This window comes from Salmo salar, chromosome ssa15, assembly GCF_905237065.1.
Source record: "Salmo salar chromosome ssa15, Ssal_v3.1, whole genome shotgun sequence".
In the NCBI taxonomy this organism is placed as follows: domain Eukaryota; kingdom Metazoa; phylum Chordata; class Actinopteri; order Salmoniformes; family Salmonidae; genus Salmo; species Salmo salar.
In genome coordinates this window covers 93,301,759-93,319,953 of record NC_059456.1, presented here as the reverse complement: position 1 = coordinate 93,319,953, position 18,195 = coordinate 93,301,759, and the positions used below count along the sequence as shown (strand labels likewise).

Below are 18,195 nucleotides of genomic sequence, written 5' to 3'. Positions count from 1 at the left end.
AGAATTAAACAAGAAATAAAGTGGAAGAAAAAATGTGATTTGGGTAAGAGAGGCAAAGAGAGCTGGGGGGCACGCAGCCTGCCTGGCAGAGGTCATAAAGCCTATGTCTGTATCCCAAATGGCACCAATTTCCCTGTATAGTGCACTACTTTTAACCAGAGCTCTGATTAAATGTAGTGCACTATATAGGAAACAGAGTGCCATTTGAGACGAATCCTAGTAAGATGCCTCTGGCTCTTCATATCTTTTACATTTCTAATTAAAACAGATAAAGAGTGAGGGAGACATCAATCCACCGGTGATTTCCCAGTTAAGGTTTTAGAGCAGGCTGTAAACCAGGCAGCCCGGCATCATTGATTTTATAATTAGCTACCGTCACCCCAGACATCAGCTGGAGGGAGCAGAGCAGAGGAGATTAAGGAGAGGGGGAGTTGGGGAAGGACAGAGGTACAGGTAAAGAGGGGCCGGAGGGTAAGAAGAGAATGCAGAATGTGGTCTGAGGTCAGAGAAGAGAGCAAGTGAGTGAGGGAATGGAAGAGAGAGAGTGAGGAGAAAGAGATAGATATTCAGAAGAGAAGATGAGACATGTGATTAGCAAATTAGTATCAGAAATGTCATACCCTGAAGGAAGCAACCCAAAATGTTTGAATATTTCTCTTTCATCAAGAAAACAGACACATTAGACACAATTGACACAGATCCGTTTTTAAAAATTATTATTACAGAAACCAATCCACACGCTTAATGACCCTATATATAAATACCAAAGAATATACATTTTTTAAATAAGTAAGATGACCTCAACAAACAAAACATCATACACACCAGCGAACCACTGGAGCCGTATTGCAATGAGAGTAGGTAGGTATCCTGGAAGGAAGTTACAGCTCACTGTAGACATAGAATAGAACTCCCACAGAAATCTAAAATGACGTCAACAAAAAGGATAGATCTCAGTGCTACGCAACTTTTGGTGCACATACCAGGATGTCAAATTCACCCACCCACAGTAGCAAATAGAGGTGTAAGTACTAGATTACACTATAGTTAGAGCTGAAAGGGTGTAGAGACGAAGACGGGAACTCCAAAACCCACTGAAGCACAGCCTTCAATGATCACGGATGTCCATCACAGTTGAATTACAGTGCATTTCTGTATTTCATTTTTCATAAATGTGCAAATAAAAGCATGTTTTCACTTTTTCATTACGGCATATTGTGTGTAGATGGTTGAGAGAAAACATATATTTAATCCATGTTGAATTTGGGCTGTAACACAACAAAATGTGGAATAAGTCAAGGGGTATGAATACTTTCTGAAGGCATTGTATTTGTTACAGATGTCACACTTTCACTACAGCTGCACCTCTGTGTGAAGGAACACAGTGATGTCCTATACAGTAGAACCAATATCTCTACCCTTTGGACTAACATTTCACACCTTACCATATAGTTGTGAGAGGTTACATTTACCTTTAGAAAGAAAATCAGAGAAAGAAAAATAAAAGAGTAAACAAAACACTATGGTAATGATTATGATAACATAGACTGGATTAATAAGGAGTATCCAAGTGTTAAAAAAAAAAGTAGTCCCCAAAACATCTCTTATTGCAAAAAAAAACAAACAGATGCAAATATAGCAAATTACAAATCTACCAAGCAAAAAGTGTCCCTATGACCTTGTTCTTTCTTCACTAGGAAACTTAGACGGGGAAATCTGCAGTTGAAACAACAACAATCGCAGATAGCCTAGCTTTAGTATTCTCTTCTTATCAAACGTCATTAGCTTAAACTAAACCAGAATATAGCTTCATTACGATATAACTAAAGTTGAGTATTGGTAGAAAATCATGAAAAATATAGTATTATTAAACCAGTACTAATAATCTTTTCCAGGCAAACCTTCCATAAAGTCTTGTAACATCTGTATCTATAAATTACATGATGTTATCATGAGATTCCTTAGTTTACTAGTCTTGTTTGCCAGACTGATGATGCTTGGCTGAAGAAGAGACTATTCATTTCCCAATTTGTTATTTAGGCACAAATGTAGAACTGCATCACTCTAAAGCAGAGCTTTGTGCATACCATGTACAGTACGTCTAGTCTAATAAAACTGAACATCTAAAACAACTTCTTCTATAACAAATACATTGATTTAGCTTTAAAACCAAACACTGATTTAAGGTTAAAATGTGGTATGATGTATGCTCTTATTGCAGGGACTCTACAGCTACCAGCCTGCAGGAGCAATAGCTTTATGTAGATGAGGATAGAATATATTATGAGATTAATAAAAACATGAGAGAACATTAAAATGTCACTCCGACCACTCTAACAACTACCATTCTGCTCTACCATTCAACATTCATCTTGATTAATCTCTCTATTTCCAAACTTCCACCAATCGTTTTTCCCATTTCAGATGCTTCTCTGTCTGTAATTATCCTCTCAGCAAGCACTAGAACAGCATTAATAAAGCAAGAATGAAATAATAATGAAGAACAGAAAGTGCTTATAATATAAAATCTTAGGTTTGAATATGAGGAAAATCCTGTTATGTGTCAGTACTTTACAATGATTCTTCTAATATAGTTGTAGTGTGTTACAATAACTACTATTACAGTATTCTGAAGAGGTAAAGGTTTTAAATGGAGAGACCTATCAATATGTCCTCATCAACCAGACTGACTCAACCAGGCTACTACTGGAACAAATACACGCCATGTTTTTCATCGTTCTTTTCTAGGAGACGAAACGTTGAAACAATTATACAGTATTTCTTTCTGGCTCGACTGAAATCAGAGAGGGAGCCTTAAATAACTGACTTATGTTAATTAGTGACCTGACATGATGTCTCATAAAGTGACATAACACAATTCATAAAGCTCATCAACTCCTCCTGCAACTGAAATAACCCTGTTATAAAACATTACTATTAAACATCTAATTAACCCTTTTAAATGTCAAATGTTTCACGCTTTATAACAGTCTTATGTCAGGTCGAAACTACGATTTGAGCTGTTACGACAGGTATTATGTCATTCGTAAGGCCATGTTAAGTATAATGGGGGCAACACAACAGCCTTAAAGTCATACGTCAAAGAAAAAGTTCATATAAAATGTAAAAGCAAATTGCATATTAACATAGTTTGTGAAGAGTAGAGGTGAGTTGTAGTGTGTGTGCTTGTGTGCTGAATGGCAAGTTAAAGTAATGGCCAAACAGCCAGTGCTGGTGTAGATCTGGTCCTGTATCGCCACTCTACCACTGAGAGGTATCAGCCAGGTCACTGGATGACAGGGAACAACCAAGAAAGGAAAGGGGCTGAACAATCAATCAATCAAATCAATCAATCAATATCTTTATTGTCCCAATTGCTAAATTTGTAGTGGAGACAGGGCACAGCAGAACTTTAGAAAAGGAATGCATATGAGAAAAAAGAGGTGAGAGATGGAGGGAGGGAGAAATATAGAGGGAAAAGGTGGGAGAGTGCTTTAATGATGCTGAAAATTGGCCTGTGACTGCAGTACTAGCCTGTAGGCAAATCATTGCTACAGCCTGCTGTCAACGAATCTGTCCCCATGTCCTCCCTTATTCCCTCCCTCCCCCCCTGCGTCACTCACTGTGCCTTACACTGTCTTACACCATCTCTTTCTCCTCCTCCTCCTCACCCTCATTCAACTTCTTTTATGACCTGATATTGAAAACTTCCATCTCTGAGAGCCATACTCAGCCTATCATCGTAAATAACATCCCTGTGTGTGTGTGTGTGTGTGTGTGTGTGTGTGTGTGTGTGTGTGTGTGTGTGTGTGTGTGTGTGAGAGAGAGAGAGAGTATGTGTGACAGTGTCTGCTTGAGTGTGCAGTGCATGTACAATACATGACTGTATGAGTGTCTGCAATGCCTGAGGGTCGGTGCAAGCATGCGTGTGTGAGGAGAATGACAGTACAGTGTGTGTGTGTGTGTGTGTGTGTGTGTGTGTGTGTGTGTGTGTGTGTGAGGAGAATGACAGTGTGTGTGTGTGTGTGTGTGTGTGTGTGTGTGTGTGTGTGTGTGTGTGTGTGTGTGTGTGTGTGTGTGTGTGTGTGTTACCTGAGGACAGTGGTCTCAGGCAGCAGCAGAGCTGTCTCGTCTCCAGAGCTGTGTCCTCCGCATAGGGCTGTGTCACCCTCCTCCTCCTCCTGCACACACACACACACACACACACACACACACACACACACACACATACACACGCGCAGAAATAGAGAGAGAGAGCAGCGAGGCACACATGTAATAATCATACACATGTCCAGCAATAAGACATAATAGTGTAATAAGTCAATGTAATAAGCCATAATAGTGTAATAAGTCAATGTAATAAGCTATAATAGTGTAATAGGCCATAATAGTGTAATAAGCCATAATAGTGTAATAAGCCATAATAGTACAATAAGCCATGGAGTAATATGCCATAATAGTGTAATAAGCCATAGTGCAATAAGCCGTAATAAGTCAATGTAATAAGCTATAATAGTATAATAAGTCAATGTAATACGCTATAATAGTACAATAAGCCATAGTGTAATAAGCCATAATAGTGTAATAAGGCACAATAGTGCAATAATGGAATAGTGCACAGGCAGGCCTAATTACCTTCACATGATAACAACTAAACCAAATGAGTCACAGTCAAAAGAAGATAAGTCATGTTATCACCAGGCTATCAGCCTAAGGAAACAGCCAGGCTAATTGTACAGGATATGAGCCCAGAATGAGTGTGTGTGTGTGTGTGTGTATGTGCGCGTGTAAGAGCATCTGATACCGTCTCTTACCGACTCAGAGCTGTGTGTCAGGGTATCTCCTGATTGGCTTGGCAACGAAAGGGGGGCGGGCTGGCTGATGACTACGCCCCCTCGGGAGAGGGGCCGTGACATATCCCTGGGGGAGGAAGGGGGGGTGGAGGGGAGCAGGGAGTCAGGCTGGGCCTGGGGGTCACACAGGCTGTAGTGGGCCAGAGGGTGAGAGGACAGGCTGGGGGGCTGGCAGGGGGGCTGGCGGCGGGGCTGGCGGCGGGGCTGCAGGGCCTCGGGGTTTTCATCCTCAGAGTCAGACAGAGAACTGTCAGGGAGACCTGTCAAACACACAGTGGAAAACAACGGTGTTAAGTGATCAACAGAGCATGGCAAGGGTCATGAGTTCTCCCTGGAGGGGAAAAACTCCTGGCTCTAGTCTACGTATCTACCTCATGATAGGTTCAATTAATCTCAGATACTATTCGGTGTAGAAATAGAATCTCTCGTTGTGACAGCCCACAGATCAAATGAGCACTGCTGTATTGCTGTACATACAGCTCAGTGTTAGGGCGGGTCCACAATGTTTTAGTGTGCGTGTGTCCGCTCACTGGTGGGGGCGAACACTGCAGTGCTCCACTTGGCGTCTGCCACAGCCTCCATCCTCTGTTCCACCTGACGCATGTACTCCATCAGGTCCTGTACAGAGGAGAGCAGGGACGTCAGACACTCAGCTACACACACAACTGTTATCCCAAGACAACATATTAACCCTTAGCCTCTACACCTCTAGACACATAGGAATTATTATCTCTGTGTGTGTGTGTGCGTGTGCGTGTGCGTGTGTGCGTGCGCGTGCGTGTGTCCCTCCCCATGGCAAAAGGACAGAGAGCGTCTGGAGTAGTGGGTAGGGCATAGCAGTTGATTCAGAAATGAGCATGTATGTGGACAGTGGGAGAGGGGAAATGGTGGTTGAAGAGGTGGACAGGTGTAGAGAAGGGGTCCTGCCTGTTTGTCCAGCAGCAGCTGTTCCTTCTCCTTCTGGGCCATCCTCAGACTGGCCTTCAGCTCCTGGAGCTCCCTGCGTGTCTCACCCAGCTGCACCTGCAGGGGGCAGTCATCAAAAGAACGAGTCATATACTGCTATACACAGCCTGATCAGCAGCACAGCACATCATAAGTAATCAAAGAGACTCCTTTTTCCAGTTTGAAGGTTTCAGCATGTTGACAGAAATATATAATAACCTAAAATAAAGTATTTTATTGAAATCAAACCCACAATCCTGGAGTTGCAAGCGCCATGCTCTACCAACTGAGCCATACAGGACCAACAAGTCTGAATGGTTTTCAATACTATAGAGGACACATTAGAGTATCAGTGGAGGACAGCTTATAATAATGTCCGGAATGGAGTCAATGGAATGATATCAAACACGGTTTTTGGGGTTTCATGTGTTTGATATCATTCCATTTACTCGATTTCGGCCATTATTATGAGCTGTCCTCCCATCAGCAGCCTCCACTGGTGTGTTTAGAGAGTTGATTTGGATTTCCAAGTTTGTTGTTGTATCTAGTCATATCTGTAAATGTTGATTTCCATGTGGTAATGTAGGTGTTCCTCTTTACCCGGTTACAGTCCTTCTCTCTTCCCAGCTCCACTTCCACCTTCTCTCTCTCCATCCTCTCCTCCTGAAGCTTCTCCTCAATCCGCTGCATCTCTCCATTCAGCTTCTCCAGACGCTCTCTGTCCTTCTGCCAGGGTGAGAAACATGCCGTTAACATTTAGTCATTTAGCAGATGCTCTTATCCAGAGAGACTTACAGGAGCAATTAGGGTTAAGTGCCTTGCTCAAGGACACATCAACATATCTTTCACGTAGTTGGCTCAGGAATTCGAACCAGCGACGTTTCGGTAACTGGCCCAACACTCTTAACCACTAGGCTACCCGCCGCTGGGCTACCCGCCGCTGGGCTACCCGCCGCTGGGCTACCCGCCGCTGGGCTACCCGCCGCAGGGCTACCCGCCGCTGGGCTACCCGCCGCTGGGCTACCCGCCGCTGGGCTACCCGCCGCTGGGCTACCCGCCGCTGGGCTACCCGCCGCTGGGCTACCCGCCGCTAGGCTACCCGCCGCTAGGCTACCACACAGTCAAAAGAATGTTGATATGTTATTTTGCTGCTAAGACATTCTGCTACTTGCATTCAAGGTGAATCACTACTTGAGTAATCCAATTCATATGATTAGGTCCATCCATATGATTATTACTGTCTGCGGTGGTGTGTCCTACCGAAGTGGTGCACTGCAGACTCTGTCTCTCCTGGGCCCAGTGTGCTCTGCCCTCCCTCAGAGTCAGGCTGGCGTCAGCTAGCTGCAGGGTGAGCTGTGCAGCCTGGAGCCTGGCCTGGTGCAGCTCTGTCTGGCCCTGGTCCCTCTGAGCCACCAGAGCACACAGCTCTTCCTTCAGGCCCTCAGCACCACGCTCGCTGACCCCCTGACGCTCCCGCAGGCCCCACATCTCAGCCAGGGAGGCCTCACTCTCCGCCTGATAAGAAAAATGAGAGGAGGGTGAGAGTGGGACGCCATGATAGTTCAACAACAATAACATGGTTTTGTTAGATGACTGGTGAGGCCATGGGACATTGAGTACTTTCCTGTTGCATTGAATTTAATCACCCTCGCCACTCCCTATCCAACTTCCCATCCCTATTCTTCCAACCAGCAAAGTTTGCAATGTTCATTACAATAACCTCAACAGCAGTGTTTTATTAGATGACTGGTAAGGACAATGTGTACTGCCATGTCCCTGTTGCCTTGTCTTTTGTTCTCTCCCCTCCCAATCCCTTACATCCTTTTATTAACTGTACTTATCCCTCTCTGGGTGGTGCCAGTCTCGCCTGTTTGCTCTGTGCTGTATTCAGCCTGTGTGTAGGTGATGGTGTGTAAGGGTGGTGCCAGTCACGCCTGTTTGCTCTGTGCTGTATTCAGCCTGTGTGTGGGTGATGGTGTGTAAGGGTGGTGCCAGTCACGCCTGTTTGCTCTGTGCTGTATTCAGCCTGTGTGTAGGTGATGGTGTGTAAGGGTGGTGCCAGTCTCGCCTGTTTGCTCTGTGCTGTATTCAGCCTGTGTGTAGGTGATGGTGTGTAAGGGTGGTGCCAGTCTCGCCTGTTTGCTCTGTGCTGTATTCAGCCTGTGTGTGGGTGATGGTGTGTAAGGGTGGTGCCAGTCTCGCCTGTTTGCTCTGTGCTGAATTCAGCCTGTGTGTGGGTGATGGTGTGTAAGGGTGGTGCCAGTCTCGCCTGTTTGCTCTGTGCTGTATTCAGCCTGTGTGTGTGGGTGATGGTGTGTAAGGGTGGTGCCAGTCACACCTGTTTGCTCTGTGCTGTATTCAGCCTGTGTGTGTGGGTGATGGTGTGTAAGGGGGGTGCCAGTCACACCTGTTTGCTCTGTGCTGTATTCAGCCTGTGTGTGGGTGATGGTGTGTAAGGGTGGTGCCAGTCACGCCTGTTTGCTCTGTGCTGTATTCAGCCTGTGTGTGTGGGTGATGGTGTGTAAGGGTGGTGCCAGGCTCACCTCTTTCCTCTGTGCCATGTTGAGTCTGTGTGTGAGGGTGGTGATGGTGTCCCGTAGCTGCAGGACATGTGTGTCTCTCTGGGCCAGGGAGCTCCTCAGACCCTGGAACTCAGCAGACAGGCTGCGCAGCTCCCCCTCGGTCTGCTCCAGCTTGAGCTGAGGAAGACACAGGGAGAGAGGAAGAAGAGGAGGATGAGGAGTTTGGGATCAGACATGATGTGTGGTTAGGGTTTGGGCACAAAATGGCTGCTATGCTTCACCCAGGTAAGACACTACACGTTGGTAGTGAAAACACTTAGAAAAGCACTAAATCAATCCAAGTCATTATAGTACCTGCAGAACTTTCCTCTCTTTCTCATCTTCCATCATTTGAACTGCTTGCTTTTTGTCCCTCTCCTTCATCCTACACACAGAGACAGAGTTAGCGTTAACCAGAGAATAGTTTAAGAATAACAAGCACACAGATGGAAAGATAAAAGATTGAGGGAGACAAGGAAAGAGAGAGAAAATGTCTATAACATTTTGAACTTTTGTGAGTGTAATGTAAATTTTTCTGTTTATTTCACTTGCTTTGGCAATGTAAACATATTTTTCCCAAATGCCGAGAGAGAGAGAGAGAGAGAGAGCGAGAGAGAGAGAGAGAGAGAGAGAGAATGAACTACAGGACAAAATACAAACACTCCAATCCAAAAAGGCCTGTGGGGTCGATGGTATCCTAAATTAAATGATAAAATATACAGACCTCAAATTGCAATTGGCTATACTTAACTTCTTGGTGACAGGGGGCAGTATTCAGAAATTCAGATGAATAACGTGCCCAAATGAAACTGCCTGCTACTCAGGCCCAGAAGGTAGGATATGCATATTATTAGTAGATTTGGATAGAAAACACTCTGAGTGATCTGAACGCACGAACAAAACGGAGGTATTTGGACATAAATATGGAGTTTATCGAACAAAACGAACATTTCTTGTGGAAGTGGGAGTCCTGGGAGTGCATTCCAACGAAGATCAGCAAAGGTAAGTGAAGATTTAGTTTTGTTGTCTCCAGAACTTGGCGGGTAACTGTATAGCTTGCTTTGATGGCTGAGCTCTGTACTCAGAATATTGAACAATGTGCTTTCGCCGTAAAGCTATTTTGAAATCTGACACAGCAGTTGCATTAAGGAGAAGTGTATCTATAATTCTGTCAATAACTGTTGTAAATTTTATCAACGTTTATGATGAGTATTTTTGTAAATTGATGTGGTCATTCACTGGAAGTTTTGGAGGCAATACATTTTCTGAACATCACGTGCCAATGTAAAATGGGGTTTATGGATATAAATATGAACTTTATCGAACAAAACATACATGTATTGTATAACATTGAGTCCTGGGAGTGTCATCTGATGAAGATCATCAAAGGTTAGTGATTCATTTTAGCTGTATTTCTGGTTTTTGTGACGACTCTTCTTGCTTGGAAAATGGCTGTGTGGTTTTTTCTTGTCTAGGCGCTGTCCTAACATAATCTAATGTTATGCTTTCACCGTAAAGCCTTTTTGAAATCGGACAATGTGGTTGGATTAACGAGAAGTGTATCTTTAAAATGGGATATAATAGTTGTATGGTGAGAAATTAGAATTTTTAGATTTTTGTTGTTTTGAATTTGCCGCCCTGCTATTTAACTGGCTGTTGAATAGTGTGTCCCGCGGGTGGGACGCTACCGTCCCACATGTCCCAGAGAGGTTAAACTCTTTAACATCATCCTCAGCTCTGGCATATTCTCCGATATTTGGAACCAGTGGAGTGGAGAGAAATTTGACCCCAATCACTACCATGGGATATGTGTCAAAAGCAACCTTGGGAAAATCTTCTGCATTATCATTAACATTAGACTCCTACATTTCTTCAGCGAAAACAATGTATTGAGCAAATCTCAAATTGTCTTTTTACCAAATTACCGTACGACAGACCACGTATTCACCCTGCACACCCTAATTGACAAACAAACAAACAAACCAAAACAAAGGCATAGTCTTCTCATGATTTGTTGATTTCAAAAAAGCTTTTGACTCAACTTGGTATGAGGGCCTGCTATACAAATTGATGGAAAGTGGTGTTGGGGAAAATATACATTATAAAATCCATGTACACAAACAACAAGTGTGCGGGTTAAAATTGGCAAAAAACACACACATTTCCTTCCACAGGGTCGGGGGATAAGACAGGGATGCAGCTTAAGCCCCACCCTCTTCAACATATATATCAACGAATTGGCGAGGGCACTAGAACGGTCTGCAGCACCCGGCCTCACCCTACTAGAATCTGAAGTCAAATGTCTACAATTTGCTGATGATCTAGTGCTTCTGTATCCAACCAAGGAGGGCCTACAGCAGCACCTAGATCTTCTGCACAGATTCTGTCAGACCTGGGCCCTGACAGTAAATCTCAGTAAGACAAAAATAATGGTGTTCCAAAAAAGGTCCAGTTGCCAGGACCACAAATACAAATTCCATCAAGACACTGTTGCCCTAGAGCACACAAAAAACTATACATACCTCGACCTAAACTTCAGCGCCACAGGTAACTTCCACAAAGCTGTGAATGATCTGAGAGACAAGGCAAGAAGGGCCTTCTACGCCATCGAAAGGAACATAAAATTCGACATACCAATTAGGATCTGGAGAAAAATACTTGTGAGGTCTGGGGTCCACTCACCAACCAAGAATTCATCAAAGGGACAAACACCAAATTGACTCTGCATGCACAATTCTACAAAAATATCCTCTGTGTACAACGTAAAACACCAAATAATGCATGCAGAGCAGAATTAGGCCGATACCCGCTAATAATCAAAATCCAGAAAAGCGCCGTTAAATTCTACAACCACCTAAAAGGAAGCGATTCCCAAACCTCCCGCAACAAAGCCATCACCTATAGAGAGATGAACCTGGAGAAGAGTCCCCTAAGCAAGCTGGCCCTGGGGCTCTGTTCACAAACACAAACACACCCCACAGAGCCCCAGAACAGCAACACAATTAGACCCAACCAAATCATGAGAAAACAACAAGATAATTACTTGTCACATTAGAAAAAAATATAAAAAAACAGAGCAAACTAGAATGCTATTTGGCCCTAAACAGAGAGTACACAATGCCAGAATACCTGACCACTGTGACTGACCCAAAATTAACAAAATCTTTGACTATGTACAGACTCAGTGAGCATAGCCTTGCTATTGAGAAAGGCCACCGAAGGCAGACCAGGCTCTCAAGATAAGACAGGCTATGTGCACACTGTCCACAAAATTAGGGGGAAACTGAGCTGCACTTCCTAACCTCCTGCCAAATGTATGACCATATTAGAGACACATATTTCCCTCAGATTACACAGACCCACAAAGAATTCGAAACAAATCCAATTTTGATAACTCCCATATCTACTGGGTGAAATTCCACAGTGTGCCACCACAGCAGCAAGATTTGCCACAAGAAAAGGCAGTTAAGAACAAACATCCTTGTAAATACAACCTATATTTATGTTTATTTATTTTCCCTTTTGTAATTATCTGTTTGCACATCATTACAACACTGTATATAGACATAATATGACATTTGAAATGTTTTTATTATTTTGGAACTTTTGTAAGTGTAATCTTTACTGTACATTTTTTATTGTTTATTTCACTTTTGTTTAATATCTATTTCACTTGCTTTTGCAATGTAAACATATGATTCCTATGCCAGTAAAGCACCTTAAATTGAATTGAAATTGAATTGAGATAGAGAGAAAGATCAAAAGAAGGATTAAGATTGAGGTTGAGGGAGATAGAGAAAGATCAAAAGAAGGATGGGGATTGAGGTTGAGGGAGATAGGGAAAGATCAAAAGAAGGATTAAGATTGAGGTTGAGGGTGAAAGTCTCTGACCTCTCCATCTCAGTCTCTCGTTCCACAGCTTTCAGTGTTAGCGCTTTAATGTCATCCTCCAGCTCTCTGATTCGCTGTTTGATGGCTGCTTTCTTGGCCAGTATGGAACTCTTCTCCTGAGCCAAGGCCTCCCCTGACGCCTCCACCTGCTGTAATGGGGGAGAGAGAGACGACGGGAGAGAGAGACGACGGGAGAGAGAGACGACGGGAGAGAGAGAGACGACGGGAGAGAGAGACGACGGGAGAGACAGACGACGGGAGAGAGAGACGACGGGAGAGAGAGACGACGGGAGAGAGAGACGACGGGAGAGAGACGACGGGAGAGAGAGACGACGGGAGAGACAGACGACGGGGAGAGAGACAACGGGAGAGAGAGACGACGGGAGAGAGACGACGGGAGAGACAGACGACGGGAGAGAGAGACGACGGGAGAGAGAGACGACGGGAGAGACAGACGACGGGAGAGAGAGATGACGGGAGAGACAGACGACGGGAGAGAGAGACGACGGGAGAGAGAGACGACGGGAGAGAGAGACGACGGGAGAGACAGACGACGGGAGAGAGAGACGACGGGAGAGAGAGACGACGGGAGAGAGACGACGGGAGAGAGAGACGACGGGGAGAGAGAGACGACGGGAGGAGAGAGAGAGAGAGAGAGAGAGAGAGAGAGAGAGAGAGAGCAAGAAAGAATGAGACTTATAAAATCTACAGTTGAAGTCTGAAGTTTACATACACTTCAGTTGGAGTCATTAAAACTAGTTTTTCAACAACTCCACAAATTTCTTGTTGACAAACTATAGTTTTGGCAAGTCGGTTAGGACATCTGCTTTGTGCATGACACAAGGCGTGTTTACAACAACTGTTTACAGACAAATTATTTCACTTATAACTCGCTGTATCTCAATTCCAGTGGGTCAGAAGTTTACATACACTAAGTTGACTGTGCCTTCAAACAGCTTGGAAATTTCCAGAAAATGATGTCATGGCTTTAGAAGCTTCTGATAGGCTAATTGACATCATTTGAGTCAATTGGAGGTGTACCTGTGGATGTATTTCAAGGCCTACCTTCAAACTCAGTGCCTTTTCATTTGACATCATGGGAAAATCAAAAGAAATCAGCCAAGACCTCAGAAAACAAATTGTAGACCTCCACAAGTCTGGTTCACCTTGAGAGCAATTTCCAAACGCCTGAAGGTACCACATTCAACTGTTCAAACAATAGTACACAAGTATAAACACCATGGGACCACGCAGCCGTCATACCGCTCAGGAAGGAGACGCGTTCTGTCTCCTAGAGATGAACGTACTTTTGTGCGAAAAGTGCAAATCAATCCCAGAACAACAGCAAAGGACCTTCTGAAGATGCTGAAGGAAACAGGTACAAAAGCATCTATATCCACAGTAAAACGAGGCCTATATTGACATAACCTGAAAGGCCGCTCAGCTAGGAAGAAGCCACTACTCCAAAACCGCCTTAAAAAAGCCAGACTACGGTTTGCAACTGCACATGGGGACAAAGATCGTACTTTTTGGAGCAATGTCCTCTGGTCTGATGAAACAAAAATAGAACTGTTTGGCCATAATGACCATCGTTATGTTTGGAGGAAAAAGGGGGAGGCTTGCAAGCCGAAGAACACTATCCCAACCGTGAAGCACGTGGGTGGCAGCAACATGTTGCGGGGGTTGCTTTGCTGCAGGAGGGACTGGTGCACTTCACAAAATAGATGGTTTCATCAGGAAGGAAAATGATGTGGCTATATTGAAGCAACATCTCCGGACATCAGTCAGGAAGTTAAAGCTTGGTCGCAAATGGGTCTTCCAAATGGACAATGACCCCAAGCATACTTCCAAAGTTGTGGCAAAATGGCTTAAGGACAACAAAGTCAAGGTGTTGGAGTGGCCATCACAAAGCCCTGACCTCAACCCTATAGAAAATTTGTCGGCAGAACTGAAAAAGCATGTGCGAGCAAGGAGGCCTACAAACCTGACTCAGTTACACCAGATCTGTCAGGAGGAATGGGCCAAAATTCACACAACTTATTGTGGGAAGCTTGTGGAAGGCTACCCGAAATGTTAGACCCAAGTTAAACAATTTAAAGGCAATGCTACCAAACACTAAGTGAGTGTATGTAAACTTCTGACCCACTGAGAATGTGATGAATGAAATAAAAGCTGAAATAAATCATTCTCTCTACTATTATTTTGACATTTCACATTCTTAAAATAAAGTGGTGATCCTAACTGACCTAAAACAGGGAATTTTTACTAGGATTAAATGTCAGGAATTGTGAAAAACTGAGTTTAAATGTATTTGGCTAAGGTGTATGTAAACTTCCGACTTTAACTGTATATATTCTATAAAGTATGGTGTCCTGAGCCTCCTTGTAGATGGAAAAGCACATTAGACCTGTAAATGAACTCCTGCTGTTTTGACATTTAACCTGTTAGGGCTAGGGGGCAGTATTGACACGGCCGGATACAAAACGTACCCGATTTAATCTGGTTACTACTCCTGCCCAGTAACTAGAATATGCATATAATTATTGGCTTTGGATAGAAAACACCCTAAAGTTTCTAAAACTGTTTGAATGGTGTCTGTGAGTATAACAGAACTCATATGGCAGGCCAAAACCTGAGAAGATTCCATGCAGGAAGTGGCCTGTCTGACAAGTTGTGTTTCATCTTGGCTCTTTTTATTGAAGACTGAGGATCTTTGCTATAATGTGACACTTCCTACGGCTCCCATAGGCTCTCAGAGCCCGGGAAAAAGCTGAACGATATCGAGGCAGCCTCTGGCTGAAACACTTTATCGCGTTTGGCAAGTGGCCGATCAGAGTACTATGGGCTTAGGCACGTGCCCGAGTCGACCCCATGCTTTATTTTCTTTCGTCTGTTTAACTAAACGCAGATTCCCGGTCGGAATATTATCGCTTTTTTATGAGAAAAATGGCATAAAAATTGATTTTAAACAGCGGTTGACATGCTTCGAAGTACGGTAATGGAATATTTAGAATTTTTTTGTCACGAATTGCGCCATGCTCGTCACCCTCATTTACCCTTTCGGATAGTGTCTTGAACGCACGAACAAAACGCCGCTATTTGGATATAACTATGGATTATTTTGAACCAAACCAACATTTGTTATTGAAGTAGAAGTCCTGGGAGTGCATTCTGACGAAGACAGCAAATGTAATAAAAATGTTCTTATAGTAAATCTGACTTTGGTGAGTGCTAAACTTGCTGGGTGTCTAAATAGCTAGCCCTGTGATGCCGGGCTATCTACTGAGAATATTGCAAAATGTGCTTTCACCGAAAAGCTATTTATAAAATCGGACATATCGAGTGCATAGAGGAGTTCTGTATCTATAATTCTTAAAATAATTGTTCTGCTTTTTGTGAACGTTTATCGTGAGTAATTTAGTAAATTCACCGGCAGTGTTCGGTGGGAATGCTAGTCACATGCTAGTCACATGCTAATGTAAAAAGCTGGTTTTTGATATAAATATGAACTTGATTGAACAAAACATGCATGTATTGTATAACATAATGTCCTAGGGTTGTCATCTGATGAAGATCATCAAAGGTTAGTACTACATTTAGCTGTGGTTTGGGTTTATGTGACATTATATGCTAGCTTGAAAAATGGGTGTCTGATTATTTCTGGCTGGGTACTCTGCTGACATAATCTAATGTTTTGCTTTCGTTGTAAAGCCTTTTTGAAATCGGACAGTGTGGTTAGATTAACGAGAGTCTTGTCTTTAAAATGGTGTAAAATAGTCATATGTTTGAAAAATTGAAGTTTTTGCATTTTTGAGGAATTTGAATAACGCGCCACGGGATTACACTGGCTGTTGAGTAGGTGGGACGCACCTAGCCCATAGAGGTTAACATAACAGGATCATTTACATCTGGGGTTGTGATCTTGTCTATCTCCGTTAAATCCCATTTTACACAGACACTGGGGCTAGTTGGACATAATCAAACAACCTTGTAATGTTACATTACCTCCTGCCTCCTCTCCATCTCTTCCATCCTGTCTCTGCTCTCTCGCAGCTCTTCCTTCAGCTCAGAGACGTTCCTCTCCAGCTGCTCACGTCCTCTGTCCCAAGCCTCTCTCGCCTTCCCGTACTTCTCCTTCTCTCTCTGCTTCATCCTTTCTGCCCCCTCCCGCGCATGGATCAGTTCGGCCCGCTCACGCAGACACTCTTGCAGGCGACTCTGATCGAGAGAGAGAGAAAGAGAGAAAATGAGTCCCCTTAAAACATGATCAATCTAGATCTCCATCTTCCATCTCTTTGGAACAGTGTATTGGTTACCACCTCTGTTTATACATTTCATCCACTTTCATTCATATCCAATTTCATTCACTCTCTCTATAAGTGAAAGATGGAAATATGTACTTCCCTTTACTGTCCTCCCTCCCCCCCTCCTCCTCTCTGCTCACCTGCAGTAGCTCAGCCCTGGGTACAACCAGCAGCATGTCAGTCCCTCCCTCCTCTCCGTGGGCTCCTTCCTCCAGGGTGACCAGGTCTTCCAGAGGCTTGGGGGCACTGAAGGTAAACTGGGGGCTGGCAGAGCACACCTCCCCCTTCCCATCCACATACACAAACTGGTACTGTTGGGAACTGGACTTGGGCAGGTAGGAGGCTGCAAGAGGGAGGGAGGGAGCGAGGGGTAAAGGGAAATGGACAGTGGATTATTTAACTAGATGTCTACATGCTTATCCTCTTAGATGTAATGGCAAAATGTAGATTTCCGCCTAAATAGACATACCCAAAAGTAACTGCTATTCATGTGTAATTACATGATTCTGACATGCAAAAACTGAAGAAGACATCTGGGAGATTATGAGGAAATGATCAGAAGATAGATAGGAGTTACGTAGTTCAGAATACACAAGATCAAACACACACAAAATAACCGTTGTTTATTTATTTTTTAAGTATTCTATGAGTGAATTATTGATGCCCAGAGCTGGAAACACATCAGATCGCTTCCACAACATGTGAACAATATCAGGAAACTAAATGGGCTTGATAGACCTAACAACTAGAAATGGGATTGATAGACCTAACAACTAGAAAAGGGATTGATAGACCTAACAACTAGAAAAGGGATTGATAGACCTAACAACTAGAAATGGGCTTGATAGACCTAACAACTAGAAAAGGGATTGATAGACCTAACAACTAGAAAAGGGATTGATAGACCTAACAACTAGAAATGGGCTTGATAGACCTAACAACTAGAAAAGGGATTGATAGACCTAACAACTAGAAATGGGATTGATAGACCTAACAACTAGAAAAGGGATTGATAGACCTAACAACTTGAAAAGGGATTGATAGACCTAACAACTAGAAAAGGGATTGATAGACCTAACAACTAGAAAAGGGATTGATAGACCTAACAACTAGAAATGGGCTTGATAGACCTAACAACTACAAAAGGGATTGATAGACCTAACAACTAGAAATGGGCTTGATAGACCTAACAACTAGAAATGGGATTGATAGACCTAACAACTAGAAATGGGATTGATAGACCTAACAACTAGAAATGGGATTGATAGACCTAACAACTAGAAATGGGATTGATAGACCTAACAACTAGAAATGGGCTTGATAGACCTAACAACTACAAAAGGGATTGATAGACCTAACAACTAGAAATGGGATTGATAGACCTAACAACTAGAAATGGGATTGATAGACCTAACAACTAGAAATGGGCTTGATAGACCTAACAACTAGAAAAGGGATTGATAGACCTAACAGCTAGAAATGGGCTTGATAGACCTAACAACTAGAAAAGGGATTGATAGACCTAACAACTAGAAAAGGGCTTGATAGACCTAACAACTAGAAAAGGGATTGATAGACCTAACAACTAGAAATGGGCTTGATAGACCTAACAACTAGAAATGGGCTTGATAGACCTAACAA

General features: G+C 43.3%; 1 protein-coding gene across 3 annotated transcripts in view; it reads right to left on the bottom strand.

The window, feature by feature from the left end:
* Positions 1-689: 689 nt before the first annotated feature.
* calcoco1a (calcium binding and coiled-coil domain 1a) overlaps positions 690-18,195 on the bottom strand; it is a 35,823-nt gene continuing 18,317 nt past the window's right edge. For 2 of the 3 annotated variants that reach the window (XM_045696295.1, XM_045696296.1), the window contains 12 exons: positions 16,695-16,897; positions 16,256-16,468; positions 12,251-12,399; positions 8,675-8,744; positions 8,342-8,497; positions 7,059-7,313; positions 6,399-6,524; positions 5,781-5,876; positions 5,384-5,471; positions 4,815-5,113; positions 4,093-4,181; positions 690-3,289 (listed from right to left, as the gene is read on the bottom strand). In XM_045696295.1, the coding sequence (XP_045552251.1) occupies positions 3,262-3,289; positions 4,093-4,181; positions 4,815-5,113; positions 5,384-5,471; positions 5,781-5,876; positions 6,399-6,524; positions 7,059-7,313; positions 8,342-8,497; positions 8,675-8,744; positions 12,251-12,399; positions 16,256-16,468; positions 16,695-16,897 (1,772 nt within the window). In that variant the 3' untranslated portion in view covers positions 690-3,261. Of the gene's footprint in view, positions 3,290-4,092; positions 4,182-4,814; positions 5,114-5,330; positions 5,472-5,780; positions 5,877-6,398; positions 6,525-7,058; positions 7,314-8,341; positions 8,498-8,674; positions 8,745-12,250; positions 12,400-16,255; positions 16,469-16,694; positions 16,898-18,195 lie in introns of those variants that run through there. The other variant, XM_045696297.1, reaches the window with a different exon arrangement.